This window comes from Oryctolagus cuniculus, chromosome 2 (assembly GCF_964237555.1).
Source record: "Oryctolagus cuniculus chromosome 2, mOryCun1.1, whole genome shotgun sequence".
NCBI lineage: Eukaryota > Metazoa > Chordata > Mammalia > Lagomorpha > Leporidae > Oryctolagus > Oryctolagus cuniculus.
In genome coordinates this window covers 199,677,260-199,694,403 of record NC_091433.1, presented here as the reverse complement: position 1 = coordinate 199,694,403, position 17,144 = coordinate 199,677,260, and the positions used below count along the sequence as shown (strand labels likewise).

General features: G+C 48.9%; 1 protein-coding gene across 1 annotated transcript; it reads left to right on the top strand.

Annotated features, from left to right (window-relative positions):
• The first annotated feature begins 6,352 nt into the window (after positions 1-6,352).
• On the top strand, positions 6,353-12,048 carry LOC103351067 (uncharacterized). The gene is given in 5 exon segments (XM_070069525.1): positions 6,353-6,421; positions 6,615-8,655; positions 8,658-8,954; positions 8,957-10,339; positions 10,342-12,048. Coding segments are annotated over 5 exon segments (3,831 nt in total). The 3' UTR covers positions 10,383-12,048.
• The last annotated feature ends 5,096 nt before the right edge of the window (positions 12,049-17,144 follow it).

Here is a 17,144-nt window from a genome sequence, read left to right as displayed (position 1 = left end):
GAAGGGAAGGTTCAGGAACTCCCCCGTCCTGCCAGGGGCTTGCTGCTGCATCTCCCCCAGAGCTGCCAGGGCCTGCGCCCTGGACTTCAGGACTCACCCTGGGAGCCTCGCATCGGGTCATGCGGGCTGGGGGCTCCAGGCTGTGCCATCCACTGCAGCTTCAGCTCTGCGTTCCCCTGGGCTTGCCCATGTACTGGCTCATCCAGAGTCCAGGAAGTGAAAGGGCCCAAGAGGACTGGGTTAGGGAAGGGTCAGTCCCCTGCCGGAGGCCATGAGACATTTTGCTATAGAATGGATGCAGAGGGAAGTCTAACCACTCTCTTTTCATCACCCACACCCATGATCTCAAAAGGAATCAAGTTGAAATCTCACCAGCAAGGTCAGGAAGACCTTCACCCTAAACCATGTTTCAGAAAAACATTGACTTCTTAGAGCTGTACAATTTAGTCCATCAGATGAAGCACAAGTGGCCTAAGAGGACTTTATGGCTGCAGGTTCCCCTGGTGGGCAGCTCTGTCCTGAGTGCCAACTCCAGTCCTCTGTCGGCATGCAGCGTGAAATGCCCCGTCTCCTTGTGAACAGGCGCACAGTGATGCTGGGAGGGACTGGTTTACTTCAGAGCCTGGGAGTGAGCTGCAGATACACAGAGTGGTCGCACCTAATACCAGAACTCTCCAAATCAGAAATCTGGGACCACAAATGCATGGCTATGGCTCTCTGCAGCATCTTGGGGCAAAGGTGACGCCACCGTGGAGGAAATGTGCCTCCAGTCCCAGCCCCAGCAGCAGAACATTAAACCCCACGCACGCAGGCACACACGCACACCCACGGGGGGCCTCTGAGGAAGGAACTGAAAGAAGCTCGTCAGCTTTGGTGCACATAATTGGGAGGAAATGATTCATTTTTAAAATTAGCTGAGGCAGAGGCTACCAGTATCTGTGTACAGCTCTACACCTCTGTTCTGAAAAGCGCTGGCTGTTCATGTGACTCTTAAGCAGGCATTTCTTGGTACAAATGTGATAATATGCTTTTTTAAAAAAGAGATTTATTTAGTTTATTATTTGAAAGGCAGAGTTATGGAGAGGCAGAGAGAAAGAGAGGTCTTCCATCTGCTGGTTCACTCCTCAAATGGCTGCAACAGCTAGGGCTGTGCCAGGCCAAAGCCAGCAGTCAGGAGCTTCTTCCAGGTCTCCCACATGGGTGCAGGGGCCCAAAGACTTGGGCTACCCTTCACTGCTTTCCCAGGCCACAGCAGAGAGCTGGATCGGAAGTGGGGCAGCTGGGACTCAAACCAGCGCCCATACTGGATGCCAGCACTGCATATGGCGGCTTTACCAGCTACGCCACAGCACCGGCTCCAATGATATGCTTCTAAAGTCCACTCTTCAGACTGTGTGTGTGAAACTGAGGCCAACAGAACGTGGCTGATGGGCTAAATTCAGCTGGAGACTGACTGTGGTGCATGGGTTCATGCACTGCTCTGTCAGCCCAGCAGCTTCCCAGCTACGAAGGCAGAGATGAGGAGGTGTGTGACAGAGGAGAGCTGCACAAAGGCTAGCATTCCCACTATCTGGACGTTCACAGAAAATTCTGCTGGCCTCTGCCCCAATTCCCACTGGGTGGAAAACTGCAAGTTACAGGGGAGACATGATAATGCCAAGGGATTTCTGGCCAAGGTGCTTACAGGGAAACTGACCCAAGTCAGTTACAAGCAGCTCTGAGCATGACACGGAAGTGCCAGGAGCAGCCTGAGCCTGAGGCCTGCAGTCCTCCAAAAGTGAGGGCACAGAGGGCTGAGGAAGCCAGCCAGGGAAATGTACTTGTGTGGACCCCACGGCCAGGATGCTCTGCCCGAGAGTGCTCACATCTGTGCAGAGTGAGAGTGAACGGTTTCACAGTAAAGCGTTATTTGTGAAAGCAACGAGCCAGAGCCATCTAAATGCTCATCACAAAATAAATGTATTGGAGGGGCTGGCACTGTGGTGCAGCAGGTTAAACCATGGCCTGCAGTGCCGGCATCCAGTCCTGGCTACTCCACTTCTGATCCAGGTCCCTGCTAATGCACCTGGGAAAGCAGTGGAAGATGGCCCAAATCCCTGGGCCCCTGCACCCACATCAGAGACCCAGAAAGAAGATCCTGGCCCCTGGTTCTGGCCTGGCACAGCCCTAGCTGTTGTGGCCATTTGAAGAGTGAACTAGCAGATGGAAGATCGCTCTCTCTGTTTTGCCTTCTCTCTCTCTCTCTCTCTCTCTCTCTCTCTCTCTCTTTGTAACTCTACCTTTCAAATAAATAAATAATTTCAAAAAAAGAAATATATGAGAGCATCAAACTCTGTGCAATGCAATATCACCTAACAGTCTAAAGTGACTGTGTGTTGCATGTGTCACAGTGGACCGTCACACAGCTATCTAAAGGGACATCTGTGTCATGTGTGTGCACAATGGTGTGTCACACAGCAATCTAAAGAGACGTTTGCATTGTGAGTGCAATGGGTTATCACACATACACTGGGTTTGTAAGTAGTTTGTGGAAAATGCTTATTATAGAGAAACTATTCATGATTTCAAAAAAAATGTAAAGCTAAAGTATCTTTTAATTCCATTTTCTATGAACTTTTGGAAAACTCCTCACCCACACTATTTATATAGTCTTTTACCTTGTCATCTAGAGCATTTTATAAGATTGATACTCACCAACTTCCAGGTATGGTGATTATCTCTGGGGAAGGAAGGTTAGGAATGCAACAGGGCTTTCTGTCAATGTCAGTGTGGCTGAGTTTGGTTTTCTTTTTTTTTTTCCCCCTTTTTTTTGACAGAGTTATAGACAGTGAGGGAGAGACAGAGAGAAAGGTCTTCCTTCTGTTGGTTCACTCCCCTAATGGCCGCTACGGCCAGTGCTGCGCCGATCTGAAGCCAGGAGCCGGGTGCTTCCTCCCGGTCTCCCATGCGGGTGCAGGGACCCAAGCACTTGGGCCATCCTCCACTGCCCTCCCGGGCCACAGCAGAGAGCTGGACTGGAAGAGGAGCAACCGGGACTAGTACCCGGCACCCCAACCAGGACTAGAACCCTGGGGTGCCGGCGCCACAGGCGGAGGATTAGCCAAGTGAGCCATGGCGCCAGCCCGAGTTTGGTTTTCTTAAAAAAGAAAATCAGGTGAAAGTATGTGAAATTTTTTCATTTTAATTCTGTTTTTTCCAAGTAGCTAGCATATGAGTATAAAATTATTCTAAGAGTGGTAAAACATTCCCTAATTAAAAAAGAGATGATGCATTTAAATTCACAGTGTTCTAGATATACAGGAATTAATTTACTTGTCATAGTTCTATATCTTTATAAATTATTGATTTTATTTTGTATTTTGCATGCATCTAAATCCTACTGGTAACAGACCATATAGATGTCTTTGGAACATCCTATTCGTACTAATGAGCTGAAATCACCCCCAAGACACCATTCCATCTCCATGATGAAGTACACAGCAGTTGCTCAGCATGAGTTGTAGTGTGTGGTGTGATGATTGTGTATGTGGTGTGTGGTATGTGGTGTCTATTGTGTGTGGTATTTGATGTATATTATTTATGTGGTGTTGTGTGAGGCGTATAGTGTGTATGAAGTGTGGTGTGTGAAGTGTGGTGTGTGTACTGTGTGAGGTATTGCATACTGTGTGAGGTGTGTGTTGTGTGAGGTATGTGATGTGTGAGGTGTGTGAAGTGTATGAAGTGTATGTTGTGTGAGATGTGTGGTATGTGCTGCGTAAGGGATGTGTTCTATATAATGTTGATGTGTGTGAGGTGTATTGTGTGTGGTTGTGTGTGATATGTGAAGTATGTGGTGTGTAAGGTGTGTGGTGTGTGTGGAATGTGTCATGCATGAACTGTGTTGTGTGACTGTGTGGTTTTTCTAGTTTGTGGTGTGTGAGGTGTGGATTGCATGTTTTGTGTTGTGTGTTATGTGTAGCATTGGTGTGTGTGTGTGATGTGTGAGGTGTGTGGTGTGTGTTTTGTGTGGTATATGGTATTGTTTGTGAAAGAAGCGGCTATGAGCCACCATAAAAGTAGCCTTAATAAAAAAAAAAATGGGGCTCCTGAGACAAACCGTTCCAGAGATGGCCTTGGGAAATGGGGAGTAAACCGGTTCACAGAGAAAGCAGTCAGCTACTAACCAGAGATACACAGAACACCTGCCTTGTAGATAAGCCCCTTCCCTACGCTTGCTCAAGGTTAACAAAGAAAGCTGCAAGGCACGTAGCAACCTATTCCTCTCTCCTAGAGACCCCCTCCCCTAATGTATCCCTTTGACCTAGTACTTTTCCACCGACATTACCACTTTTAGACTGCCATACAAGGCCCGCTACTGAAAATTATCCAATGAACTTACGCCAGCCTATAGTATGTTAATTTTGTGGTTTTGCCCTTTAAAAGCTGTGTGAGATAGCTGCTCGGGGCTCCTCTCTCTTGCTTGCTGCTTGCAGCAGTAGAGGGCCCATTTGCGCAAATGAAATAAAATTACCTCCTGTTCTTTTGCATCGTCTGGTCTGGAGTCTGTGTTTCTGGGGTCGTCACAAAAGGACACCGCTTTGGGGGTCCTACATTTGGGGGCTCGTCCGGGATTTGGGGGACCCCAGACTCCCACACTCCATCGGCCTGATGGAGGTAAGTTTGCTTACTTGTGTATAATTGTAATTGTGGTTTGTACTGTTTGTCTTTGTCTGCCAGAGCGACGTGGAATCTGTCCTGGGGCGGTTTGTACTGTTTGTCTTTGTCTGCCAGGGCGACGTGGAATCCGTCCTGGGGCGCCTGTACAGGCTCAGTATTGACTGGACCAGTGGGGGAGACAGACGTGTCCTGAGACCCCTGGTTCAACCCTGGAGGACGCTCCAGTGGTGGTCTGGGAAGGAGGGAAAGAGGGCATTTCCCTTCTTCCAGGGGAGAGCCTGGCCAGACGGCCGCTCCCTTCTGATAGTTTCGGTTTTGTCTTGGTCTGTTGCCGCGCGGCTTGTGATTTGTGTTCTGTGTGTCGCTGTTTTTGTTGTCCTTTATTTCTTACTGTCTCCCCCATCTGTTTTTATTGTTGTGTTTGATTGCTAGATGTATGCTTGTATGAAAAATGTGTATTGTATTCTTATGATGTGTTAATTATGTCTACCTCTCAATGCAACTCTAGGGCCAAATGTAAGGACAAATTTTTGGTATGGAGAGGCTTGTACCTAGATTTGGCTCTGGTAACCAAGAAACTTTGCTGCCGAATGACCTTCTCCTGCTCCTTGGGAGCCTGGCCAGCTCCCAGGGAGGGGGATAAAGGAATGTTTTCTGATAAACAGGTGGGCATGCTTCATGTCTCAGCTTTCTGGCTGAGATCTGGGACGGGACGCACTGCTTGCCTAACATCTTGGCAATGAGCCACCCTTGTCCTTGGGGGCTTTAAGGGGGAGCCGGAGCAAGCCTCTGTTGCTGCTGTTTCATCCTGGGGGAGCACGCAGTCAAGCTGAATGTTAAATGTGCCCGTGATGATTACTAATGATGTTTAATTCTCAGTATGGATCCTTCTCCGGAGCTGTGTGAAGATTGCCTAGTGGTGCCCACAGTACTGTAAATTCTACCAAACCTCCTTTGTAGGCTTTGGGGAGGTGAGGATAAATTTTGTTATCTGCATAGTGATGCATGTGTAAGCAATTAGAAAAAAAAAACAGGTAAGATCTGAAAAATGACTGTGGATTACAGGAAATTAAACAAAGTTACTCTCCCATTGACTGCTACAGTCCTAGATACCATCATTTTAATGTAAAAGGTCACAAACATAAAAGCGTGTTCTTAATAAGAAAAGTTAAAAGAAAGAAATACTTTTAAATAAAAAAAAAAGGACATGGTTTGTAAAAATTGTTTATCTTAATGGCTGGTTTATACTGAAATGGAAAAAAGGGGGGGAGAAGAGAAAGGTTTGAGCAAGTTACAGAAGGTGTGAAAAAGTTGCAAAATGTTATGGAAAACATAAGTTAAAGCAATAAATTAAAGTAATCTATTATGTTCTCTTGATGTCTCTGTTAAATTCTAACTGTTTAAAAACAGCTGCAAAAAGAGCAGTGTTAAAATGGAGGGATCCTATCACCAATCAATGGAATGGACCTGATCCAGTACTGGTATGGGACATGGACTCCTAAGGGATGGGTTTTTCTATGTAACCAACATGCCTTTACATCATTAGCCTCTGATAATTTCCGCAATTGCTCCCTGGGCCGTGTGGCCCCGATGCTAACATCTGTATTTACAGCAGCGGATAGAGTGTGTTGGCGGTGTGCTTTACCTGAAGACTACAATAACAATCATCCTAATAGGAGAGGACACTGCCCTTGCCATGGCTGTATCAGTAGTCGTGTTCCTGGACTGGCTTTTGGAAATAATCGTGGACTATGAAGGCTTACATGTTTGGTCACCAAAGCAATCAATCTTACTGCTACTGTGCTATCCAATATAGCCAAAGAATTGGATCAAGTTCACTCAGGAGTGCTTTTAAGCCATGCAGCTAACAATTACTCGCTGTTAAAAAAATCATATAAGTTGTAAATCTGTACCTGAGGGATGTTATTTTAGCATTACTAACAATGTGCCATATATAGAGTCTGTTATTGATAAACTTAAGAGTAAAATGCAACATATGTTTATTACTAACCCACCAACCCACTTGGAATGACTGTCAGCAGCTTTTACAGGCCCTCCTGACCACGGAAGAGCAGCAGCGGGTTTTCACAGAAGCCCGCAAAAGTGTGCCGGGGGATGACGGCCGCCCCACTCAGCTACCTAACGAGATTGATGAGGTGTTCCCGCTGACTCGACCTAATTGGGATTTCAATACGACAGCGGGTAGGGAGCGACTCCGTCTCTACTGCCAGGTTCTCCTGACAGGGCTCCGAGGGGCAGGAAGGCACCCCACCAATTTGGCCAAGGTACGTGCGATTGTGCAGGGTAGTGAGGAAACTCTGGCAGGATTTTTAGAAAGGCTAATGGAAGGATACAGAATGTATACTCCCTTTGACCCACAGGCCCCTGACCGGCAGGCTGATGTAATCATGTCCTTCATTGGACAATCGGTCCCGGACATCCGCACAAGGCTACAGAGGCTGGAGGGGTTGCAGGGGTATACACTGCAGGACCTAGTTAAGGAGGCAGAAAAGATTTTCAATAAAAGAAAAACAAAGGAGGAAAGAGAAGAGAGGTTATGCAGAGAACAGGAACGTAGGGAAGACCAGAGAGATAAAAAAAGGAACAAGGACATAGTTAAAATCCTAGCCACCGCAGTCACAGGACCAGAGCAGGCAAAAGGCAGACAAGATAGGGACCTGGGAGACAAACGGAGGCCACGGTTGGACCGAGACCAGTGTGCATACTGCAAAGAAAGAGGACACTGGGCTAAGGATTGCCCGAACAAAGGACAGCCAAGGCGCCAGCGGAGAGCGATGCCCGTCTGGGCGCTGGAAGATGACAACTAGGTAGGTCAGGGCCAGGCGCCTCCCCCTGAGCCCCGGGTAACTCTAAAAGTGGGAGGCCGGCCAGTCACCTTCCTGGTCGATACGGGAGCCCAACATTCAGTCCTCGCAATGGCCGGAGGCCCCCTTAGTTCCAAGACATCATGGGTCCAGAGGGCCACTGGAGGAAAACTGTACAAATGGACTACTGAGCATAAAGTCGACCTGGCAACAGGGCGGGTCACGCATTCGTTTCTACTAGTGCCGGACTGCCCATACCCCCTGCTGGGAAGGGATCTGCTCTCAAAGGTTGGGGCCCAGATCCATTTCCAAGACAAGGGAGCCACAGTAGTCGGCCCCACAGGCCAACCCCTCCATGTGTTGACCCTCCAGCCGGAAGACGAACACTGCCTTCACAAGAGCCCCCTATCAGCTCAGCCCCAAGTAACATCTGAATGGCTTACTAAATTCCCCCAGTCTTGGGCGGAAACGGGAGGAGTAGGGCTGGCTATCAGACAGCCCCCAGTGATAGTAAACCTGAAGCCCACGGCCACTCCCGTATCAATCCGCCAATACCCTATGGCTGCGGAGGCGAAGGATGGAATTCGACCACACATAAAGAGACTGATAAAACTGGGCATATTGAGACCTTGTCGGTCACCTTGGAACACCCCTTTGTTACCAGTCAAAAAGCCTGGCTCTAATGATTACAGGCCAGTGCAAGACCTACGGGAAGTAAACCGTAGGGCTGAGGACATTCACCCCACAGTCCCTAACCCATACAACCTGTTGAGCACCCTGCCCCCGACCCGAACTTGGTATACAGTGCTTGACTTGAAAGATGCCTTCTTTTGTCTAAGACTGAGTCCCCAGAGTCAACCTCTCTTTGCCTTCGAGTGGAAAGACCCGGAGACTGGGTCTTCGGGACAACTAACGTGGACCAGGCTTCCCCAAGGGTTCAAGAACTCCCCTACGCTGTTTGATGAAGCCCTACACCAGGACTTGGCGGACTTCCGGGTAAGCCACCCAGAGTTGACTCTCCTACAATACGTGGATGACCTATTGTTAGCTGCAGAGACTGAGCAGGGTTGCACCAGAGGTACGGAGGCCCTACTCTGTAGGCTGGGAGAGCTAGGATACAGGGCTTCCGCGGAAAAGGCCCAACTTTGCACCCAACGCGTGACCTACCTGGGCTACGTATTAGAGGGGGTCGGAGGTGGCTGACTGAGGAATGGAAAAAGGCCGTAGCGCTCATCCCGCCGCCTAAAAATGCTCGTCACCTCAGGGAGTTCTTGGGCAGCGCCGGTCTCTGCCGCCTCTGGATACCGGGTTTTGCGGAGATGGCAGCATCCCTGTACCCCCTGACCAGGACAAATTCCCCGTTTATCTGGGGAAGGGAACAACAATTAGCCTTTGACAGAATAAAACGGGCCCTCTTGGAGGCCCCTGCATTAAGCCTCCCAGACCCCGCTAAGCCCTTTACCCTCTATGTGGATAAAAAAGGGGGATGGCAAAGGGTGTCTTGACTCAGGATTTGGGGCCCTGGAAAAGACCTGTGGCGTATTTTTCAAAGAAACTGGACAGTGTCGCCTCGGGGTGGCCCCCTTGCCTCCGCATGATTGCGGCTGTGGCCGTCTTGGTGAAAGACTCAGACAAATTGACTTTGGGGCAACCACTCACCATAGTGGCACCCCATGCCATCGAGGCCGTCATCCGCCAACCGCCAGATAGATGGCTCTCGAACGCCAGGGTCACCCACTACCAGGCCATGCTGCTCAACCCTGAACGGGTCCGGTATGGAACTGCTGCCTCGATCAACCCGGCCACCCTGCTTTCTGAGCCAGGGTCTGAATCACAAGTCGACCACGACTGCCACCAAGTGTTAGCCGAAGTGCACGGGACCCGAGAGGACCTGACCAATCTACCCCTGTCAAACGCAGTCACCTGGTATACGGACAGGAGCAGCTTCTTGCACCAAGGTGAGAGAAAGGCAGGGGCGGCGGTGGTTGACGGGGAAACTGTCATATGGGCCTCTGCTCTGCCCCCAGGGACTTCGGCACAGAAGGCTGAACTTGTGGCCCTCACCCAAGCACTTCGTGCCGCTGAAAATCGGAGAGTAAATATTTATACAGACAGCCGTTATGCCTTTGCCACTGCGCATATACATGGAGAAATATATCGGAGGAGAGGGTTGCTAACCTCAGGGGGCAAGGACATTAAAAATAAGCAGGAGATCCTAGACCTCCTACAAGCCCTCCACCTTCCTAAGAAAGTGAGCATCATCCACTGCCCAGGTCATCAGAAAGGAGATGATGCAGTGGCCAAGGGGAATAGAATGGCGGATGAGGTAGCTAGAACAAGAGCCCTGGACAGCGTCACTCTGGTAACGCAGTCATCTGAAACCTCAAATAACCCTGGGTAGTCATATTCGGAGCAAGATGTGACAGCTATCCAAAGACTGGGAGGCGCGTACAACGACCAGCGTAAGGTCTGGGAGATCCAGGGAAAAACAGTATTGCCGAGAAAGGAAGCCAAGGACCTCATAAAAGACCTCCATAGATGGACCCACTTGGGACATAAAAAGTTAAAGGCCCTACTGGACAGAGAGGAACTAACCTATTTCATAATAGGACTGGACTCATTAGCAAAACAAGCGACAGAATCCTGTGTTCCTTGTGCAAAAGTAAATCCAAAGTGTATTAAAGTACCAGAGGGAGCAAGGATGCGAGGGGCACGCCCGGGAACGAACTGGGAGGTGGACTTTACCGAGATTCGTCCCGGTAGGTATGGAATTAAGTATCTCCTAGTATTTGTAGACACTTTTTCCGGCTGGACAGAGGCTTTTCCGGTAAAGAAGGAAACAGCGCAGGTGGTGGTCAAGAAAATCTTGGAAGAAATCTTTCCGCGGTTTGGCCTGCCTAAGGTACTGGGATCTGATAATGGGCCGGCCTTTGTCTCCCGGGTAAGTCAGTTGGTGGCCAAGGTACTGGGGATTGATTGGAAATTGCATTGTGCGTACAGACCCCAGAGTTCAGGACAGGTAGAGTGCATAAATAGAACAAAAAAAAGGAGACCTTAACCAAATTAATGATGGAGACCGACGCTAGAGACTGGGTCGAGTTATTACCAATGGCCCTATTCCGGGCCCGCAACACTCCCTCTGCGTTCGGGTTAACTCCGTATAAAATATTGTATGGGGGTCCTCCCCCAATAGCTGACTTGTTGGGGCCCAGTATTGACTCTTATGTCACTTCCCCCAGTCTGCAGACCCGGCTGAGAGCTCTGCAGCTGATTCAAAAGCACGTGTGGGAACCTCTAGCGGCAGTGTACCAATCCAAGTGCCCTACAGTGCCACACCCGTTCCAGATTGGAGATTCAGTGTACGTCCGCAGACATCAGTCCAGGACCCTCGAGCCACATTGGAAGGGACCCTACACAGTGCTGCTGACGACACCCACTGCAGTGAAGGTCGACGGGATTGCGGCCTGGGTTCACGCTTCCCACGTCAAGAAGGCACTGCCAGAGGGAGAAGGCCCTGCGGACGACTCAGCCAGATGGACACTCTAGCGCACTCAAAACCCCTTCAAGATAAGACTTTTAAAAACTGCTTAATGTTTGTAATCATTAGCCTGTCGCCTGTATTGCTTATGACTCACCCTAGTCTCACCCTATCCAGCTCGTCCCTCTCAAACGCCCATACTCTGCAAAAGCTCACCTGGGAAGTGATCTCCCCCTGGGGTAGCGTGGCCTGGTCAACCAGCGACACTCGGGTCCCAGGGATGTGGTGGCCTTCTCTCCACCCAGACGTATGCCAGATGGTCCTGGGGCTAGATACCTGGGATCTACCCGATCAGGACAGCATCCCTCTGAATCCAACGGGTCCGGTCAGAGACAATCTTCCCTCGGGATGTAGATACCGAAACCGAAGATGCCGATTACTCCAGTTTGTTAGGGATAGGCTGTCCACCGTACAGGCATTAGTCCTCACACAACAGTATCAAGCCCTGGCCACCAGTGACCATATTGAAACCCCTCATTAATGGGCACACAATTTTAGGATTAAAATTAGTTCAAAGAGAAAATGGGGGAATGAAAGAAGCGGCTGTGAGCCACCATAAAAGTAGCCTTAATAAAAAAAAAATGGGGCTCCTGAGACAAACCGTTCCAGAGACAGCCTTGGGAAATGGGGAGTAAACCGGTTCACAGAGAAAGCAGTCAGCTACTAACCAGAGATACACAGAACACCTGCCTTGTAGATAAGCCCCTTCCCTACACTTGCTCAAGGTTAACAAAGAAAGCTGCAAGGCACGTAGCAACCTATTCCTCTCTCCTAGAGACCCTCTCCCCTAATGTATCCCTTTGACCTAGTACTTTTCCACCGACATTACCACTTTTAGACTGCCATACAAGGCCCGCTACTGAAAATTATCCAATGAACTTACGCCAGCCTATAGTATGTTAATTTTGTGGTTTTGCCCTTTAAAAGCTGTGTGAGATAGCTGCTCGGGGCTCCTCTCTCTTGCTTGCTGCTTGCAGCAGTAGAGGGCCCATTTGCGCAAATGAAATAAAATTACCTCCTGTTCTTTTGCATCGTCTGGTCTGGAGTCTGTGTTTCTGGGGTCGTCACAAAAGGACACCGCTTTTGGGGTCCTACAGTTTGAGGTGTATGGTATGTGTGGTGTGTGAGGTGTGTAGCGTGTAAGGTGTGTGGTTTTTGTGGTGTTTTGTGTGGTATGTGGTGTGTGTTGTATGAGGTATATTGTCTGTAGTGTGTGGTTTTTGTGGTGTGTGTTGAGGTGTGTGGTATGTGAGGTGTGTGGTTTTTGTGGTGTGCCACGTGTGGTGAGGTATGTTGTATGGAATGTGTAGTGTGTGTGGTATGTGAAGTATGTTGCATGAGGTGTGTTGTGTGTGAGGTATGTGTGAAAAGTGTAGTATGTAAGGTGTATGGTGTGTGAAGTATGTGCTGTGTGAAGTAGGTTGTGTGTGGTGTGTACAGTATTTGGTGTGTCATGTGTTGTGTGTGCTTTATGTGGTATGTTGTGTGTGGAATGTGTGGTGTGTTTGGTATGTGGTATGTGTTGTGTGAGGCGTGTGTTGTGTACAGTGTGTGAAGTGTGTGGTGTTTGTAGTGTGTGTTGTGTGCAGTGGATAAGGTGTGTGTGGAATCTGTAGTGTGTGGTGTGTGAAGTGTATTTTTTGCAGTGTGTGGGGTGTGTGTGTGAGGTGTGTTGTGTCGCGTGTGCGGTATGTGGTGTGTCTGGCGTGTGCAGGATGTGGTGTGTCTGGCGTGTGCGGGATGTGGTGTGTCTGGTGTGTGCGGTATGTGGTGTGTGTTGTGTCACGTGTGCGGTGTGTGGTGTGTCTGGTGTGTTGGGCAGGCGATGGCGCCCACATGGGATGCCGCGCTTCAGTCCATGGCGTTAACCCGCTGCACCACAGCGCCGGCCCCGAGCCATGGGTCTAAGCAGCAGAGCCTCCAGCAGGGAGTGTCTCCTGGCTGAAGGACAAACGTGGGCTGGGCTGGCAGCCCCATTTCAGTTCAGTTCCCCGAGGAGGGTGTGTAGCTCCCTGAGGCACTGCTGGACCCGGTGCTGGGCTAGCGAGCAGTCTGCCCAGCACTGGGGGCCAAGGCTGTGGGCCTCGGAACTCTTGGGGCTGTCAGATGCGATGTCTTTAGAGCCTTCGATCATGAGAACTGGACACTGGGTGGCTGAGACAGAACTGAGGGACACAGCCCAGTCCCGTGGGAGCACATGCGTGGGTGCTAAGAGCCTAAGTGCTGGGTGGGTCCCTTGCACAGCACAAGAATCCCTAATCAGTCCCTCACACAGTAAAGGTGCCTTGATTCTCCCGGAGTGTGTGGTTTGAGTAGTTTTAATGCTTTTCACAAAAACATGTTGAAAATGACACAGAAATGGTAACAAAACAGCCGAGAGGCTGCAGACTACACTGTTTTACAGAAACAGGCTGAGATAGCAAAGGAAAACTTATGGGTTTGCAGGATACAATTCCTGGCTAAGAATACAAAGTGAAAACTCAGTTATTTTTGTTCCCCCATTTTCGTTTTCTAAAATTTGTATTTATTTGTTTATTTTATTTGTAAGTCAGAGAGACAACAAAGATCACCCATCCACTGGTTCATCCTCTGAACGCTTGCAATGCCTGGAGCTGCTCTGGGGGCAAAGCCAGGGGTCAGGGCAGGAACCCACCCATTTGAGCCATCAGTGCTGCCTCCCAGGGTGTGCATTAGAGGGAAGGTGGAACCTGAAGCAGAACCAGGACTTGAACTTGGGTACTCTGATAAAGACATGGGCATCCCAGTGTCTTAACTGCCAGGGCAAGTGCCAGCCCCTCCCCTGTTTTGTTTTGTTTTATAGAACTCATCTGTTTAAATTGGATCACACATCAACCATTTTCTGGGTTTGCGCATTTACCTCTGTCTCTGCTTTGGCAACAGCAAACCAGCTCATGATGGTGTCAGTGTCAGGACTGCCTAGTCAGGGTATGGGCAGTCAGGCATTCAGAGAGCATGTCAGATGGTGTGGACTGACACTGCATATGTCTGTGTTTTCAACAATGCTGTGCAAAGGCACTTAGCTACCTGAAATTCCAGGCCTATTTTTAGTCATTCAGGGTAGGCAACGTTTATTTCCTTTCAATTACCCCCATTCTAAATTCCACCAAATGAATTTTAATGTTTCTATTATGCATTTTATCTGATGGGGGCCAGCGCTGTGGCATAGTGGGTATGTTAGACCCTCGGAGTGAGGATGCTAACACGTCGAGAGGCACACCCCAAAGACTCAGAGTCCAGACCAGCTGATGCAAAAGCAAGAGGATTTATTTGGCATCTGCGCAGACAGGCCTCCTGAACTCGGGAGTCCAGAGAGCGCCCCCAGCACAAAGCCACACGGTTTATATACCAGCAGCAACCAATCAAAAGCACTATAGAGTCCATGCACACAGCAGTCCAATCTGTGAGCTGATCATGTGAAAGGCATGCGTCTTCTATCCAATCAGCTATGGGATCACATGGGAGGCATGCACCTTGTTGCCATTTTGTTGTTTACTTCTTTAGCAGTTCCTTTCCCTGCCAGCGCCATCTTGTTCACCCTGAGTGGGTCGATGTCTCACTCCCTTCGTTCCCCTGGTGGGAGAGCGGCGTTCCACTTCCCACACCGTTATTTGAGTATTAGGAGGCATACAAACTGGGTTAGGTCTTAGCACAGCCAGGCACAAGTGTCACAGCTAGCTAAGCATAGGGTCCCTTATTTTTATAGCTGCACCTAATTTTAGCTTTGGGGGAAAAAGTTTAGGGCTATAATTTTTAAACTTTAATTTTATTTGGGGCAAAGATAACTTCTTGATTTTAATGGTATTGGCTTAGGTCACTCCATCTTGGTTTGATTTTTAGGGTTCTTCAGGTAAAGCCGCAGCTTGCAGTGCCGGCATCCCATGTGGGCATTGGTTTGAGTCTTGGCTGCTCCACTTCCGATCCAGATCTCTGCTACAGCTTAGGAAAGCAGTAGAAGATGGCCCAAGTCCTTGGGCCCCTGCACTCATGTGGGAGACCCGGAAGAAGCTCCTGGCTCCTGGCTTTGGATTGGTTCAGCTCCAGCCGTTGCGGCCATTTGGGGAGTGAACCAGTGGATGGAAGACTTCTCTCTCTGCCTCTCCTTCTCTCTTTCAAGTAAATAAATAATTAAAAAAATAATAATAAATTTTTTTAAAAAAAGAATCTGATGTAAAGTGTTCTGTTTTCTCTGTTGTTTTTTGGCAAAAACTTCCTGGAACCCTTCCTTATCACTAATTTTGTTTGTTTACATGCACACACACACACAGATATACCTTTAATAATAGAGGCTGGCATTATGACACAGTGGGTTAAGTCACTGCCTGTGATGCCAACATCCTATATGGGAGCCACTTGGAGTCCCAGCTGCTTTGCTTCTGATCCAACTCCCTGCTAAGGCACCTGGGAAAGCAGAGAAAGATGGCCCAATGTGAGCCTCTGCACCCATGTGGGAGGCTTGGATGGAGTTGCAGGCTCCTGGCTTCAGCCTGGCCAGACCCATCCACTGTGGCCATCTAGGTGAGTGAATCAGCAGATGGAAGCGTTCTCTCTCTCTCTCTCTCTCTCTCTCTCAAATAAAAAAAAAACAGACAATGTTCCTTGCCCCTGCCACCCATGTAGGAGGCCTGGAAGGAGTTCCTGACTCCTGGCTTTGGCCTGATTCAGACCTACTGTTGCAATCATTTGGGAGGTAAACTAGCAGAGGGAAGAACACTCTCTTACTCTCTCTCTCTTACACACACACACACACACACTTCCTCTATCTCTGATTCCTCTCCAGCTATGAACTTAAAAACCAGACATGCTGTTTGCTTTCAAAAGGCAGCAATGGGAAATACACATTCTGCCTCCCTACCCAAAATAGGAAATAGGAGAGAAAGAGCAGGGTGATAGAGTTACCATTCAATCTCCAGTGTACATTCAAGGAAACTGGAATACATGCCTACTGACACATACAAGTGTTACTCCGCATACCCAAAGGTGAAAGCAAACCAAATGTTTGCCACATGCTGAGTGGATATGAAAGATGCAGTGCATCCACACACTGGGATAGTGTTCTGCAACACTGAAGTTGAAGCACTCAGTTCTGCTGCAACACAGACAGACCTTGCACAGATTCTGCTAAGAGAAAGAAGCCGAAGACAGAGGGTTGTAAAGTCAAAGCATCAAAGAGACGGTACAATACGCCCAGGACATGTAGCTCCGCAGACAGGAGGCACAGTGAAAGGGTGATCAGTGACGAGGGTTGCACAACTGTGTGAACATTCCAAAAACAGAAGCCAAGAAAGTGCACTACATTTGGAAAGTTCATTTTAGGGTAGTAATCCATTTTTCCACGCAGCTGTTAGGGAGAAAAAGGACAGAAACGGAGCTTACAGGGAGAAAAGGTGTTCAAAGCCCACTCACAGCCTGAGAAACACAGTGTAGTTGCACTGAGATGACACCACCCTCGCCTCATCCACTTGCCAACGCTAGGCCTGCCCCTGTGCTGTCAGGGCACGGGAATGAACGCCATCATGCACTGATGGTGCGAGGGAGGGTGAGGATGGCCTCTCCAGGGGGATGCCCGGGCACACTTCTCAATAACACAGGCATTTGTATTTTGACTCTGCCACCCCTCCTGCAGCAACCTTCTCTGACACTGAATGGCACACACCCACCTGCACAAAGAAGTCTCTTCCCGAACAGACAGTGGTGTCCTTTCCGAACCACATGACCGCATCAGTAGAGGTGGGTAGATCCCAGGTGGATGCAGAGGCAGGCAGAGGCTGAGCTGGCTGGCAGACGAGGCAAGGGGGAACGTCACATGGCATCTCCCATTGTGCATGGATTTCAGAATTGTTCGCATCCATTTGTCACAAAAAATTTTTAAAGTACCTGCATCCAGCTTTTTATCTTAGACAGTATTTGGTCTGTTTGAGTTGCATGGTGCATGGCTTAGAACTTGACATTTTAGAATAAACACCCTAATACTATTTAAGAACCTCCCATTTCCTGCTGATCTAGAGCAGCACTTACCATTTCCTACAGACATAATTTTGGGAAATATACTGGTAACTGTTTTCTTAAATGAGATAATTCATGGCTTCTCTCACCAAATACTTGTT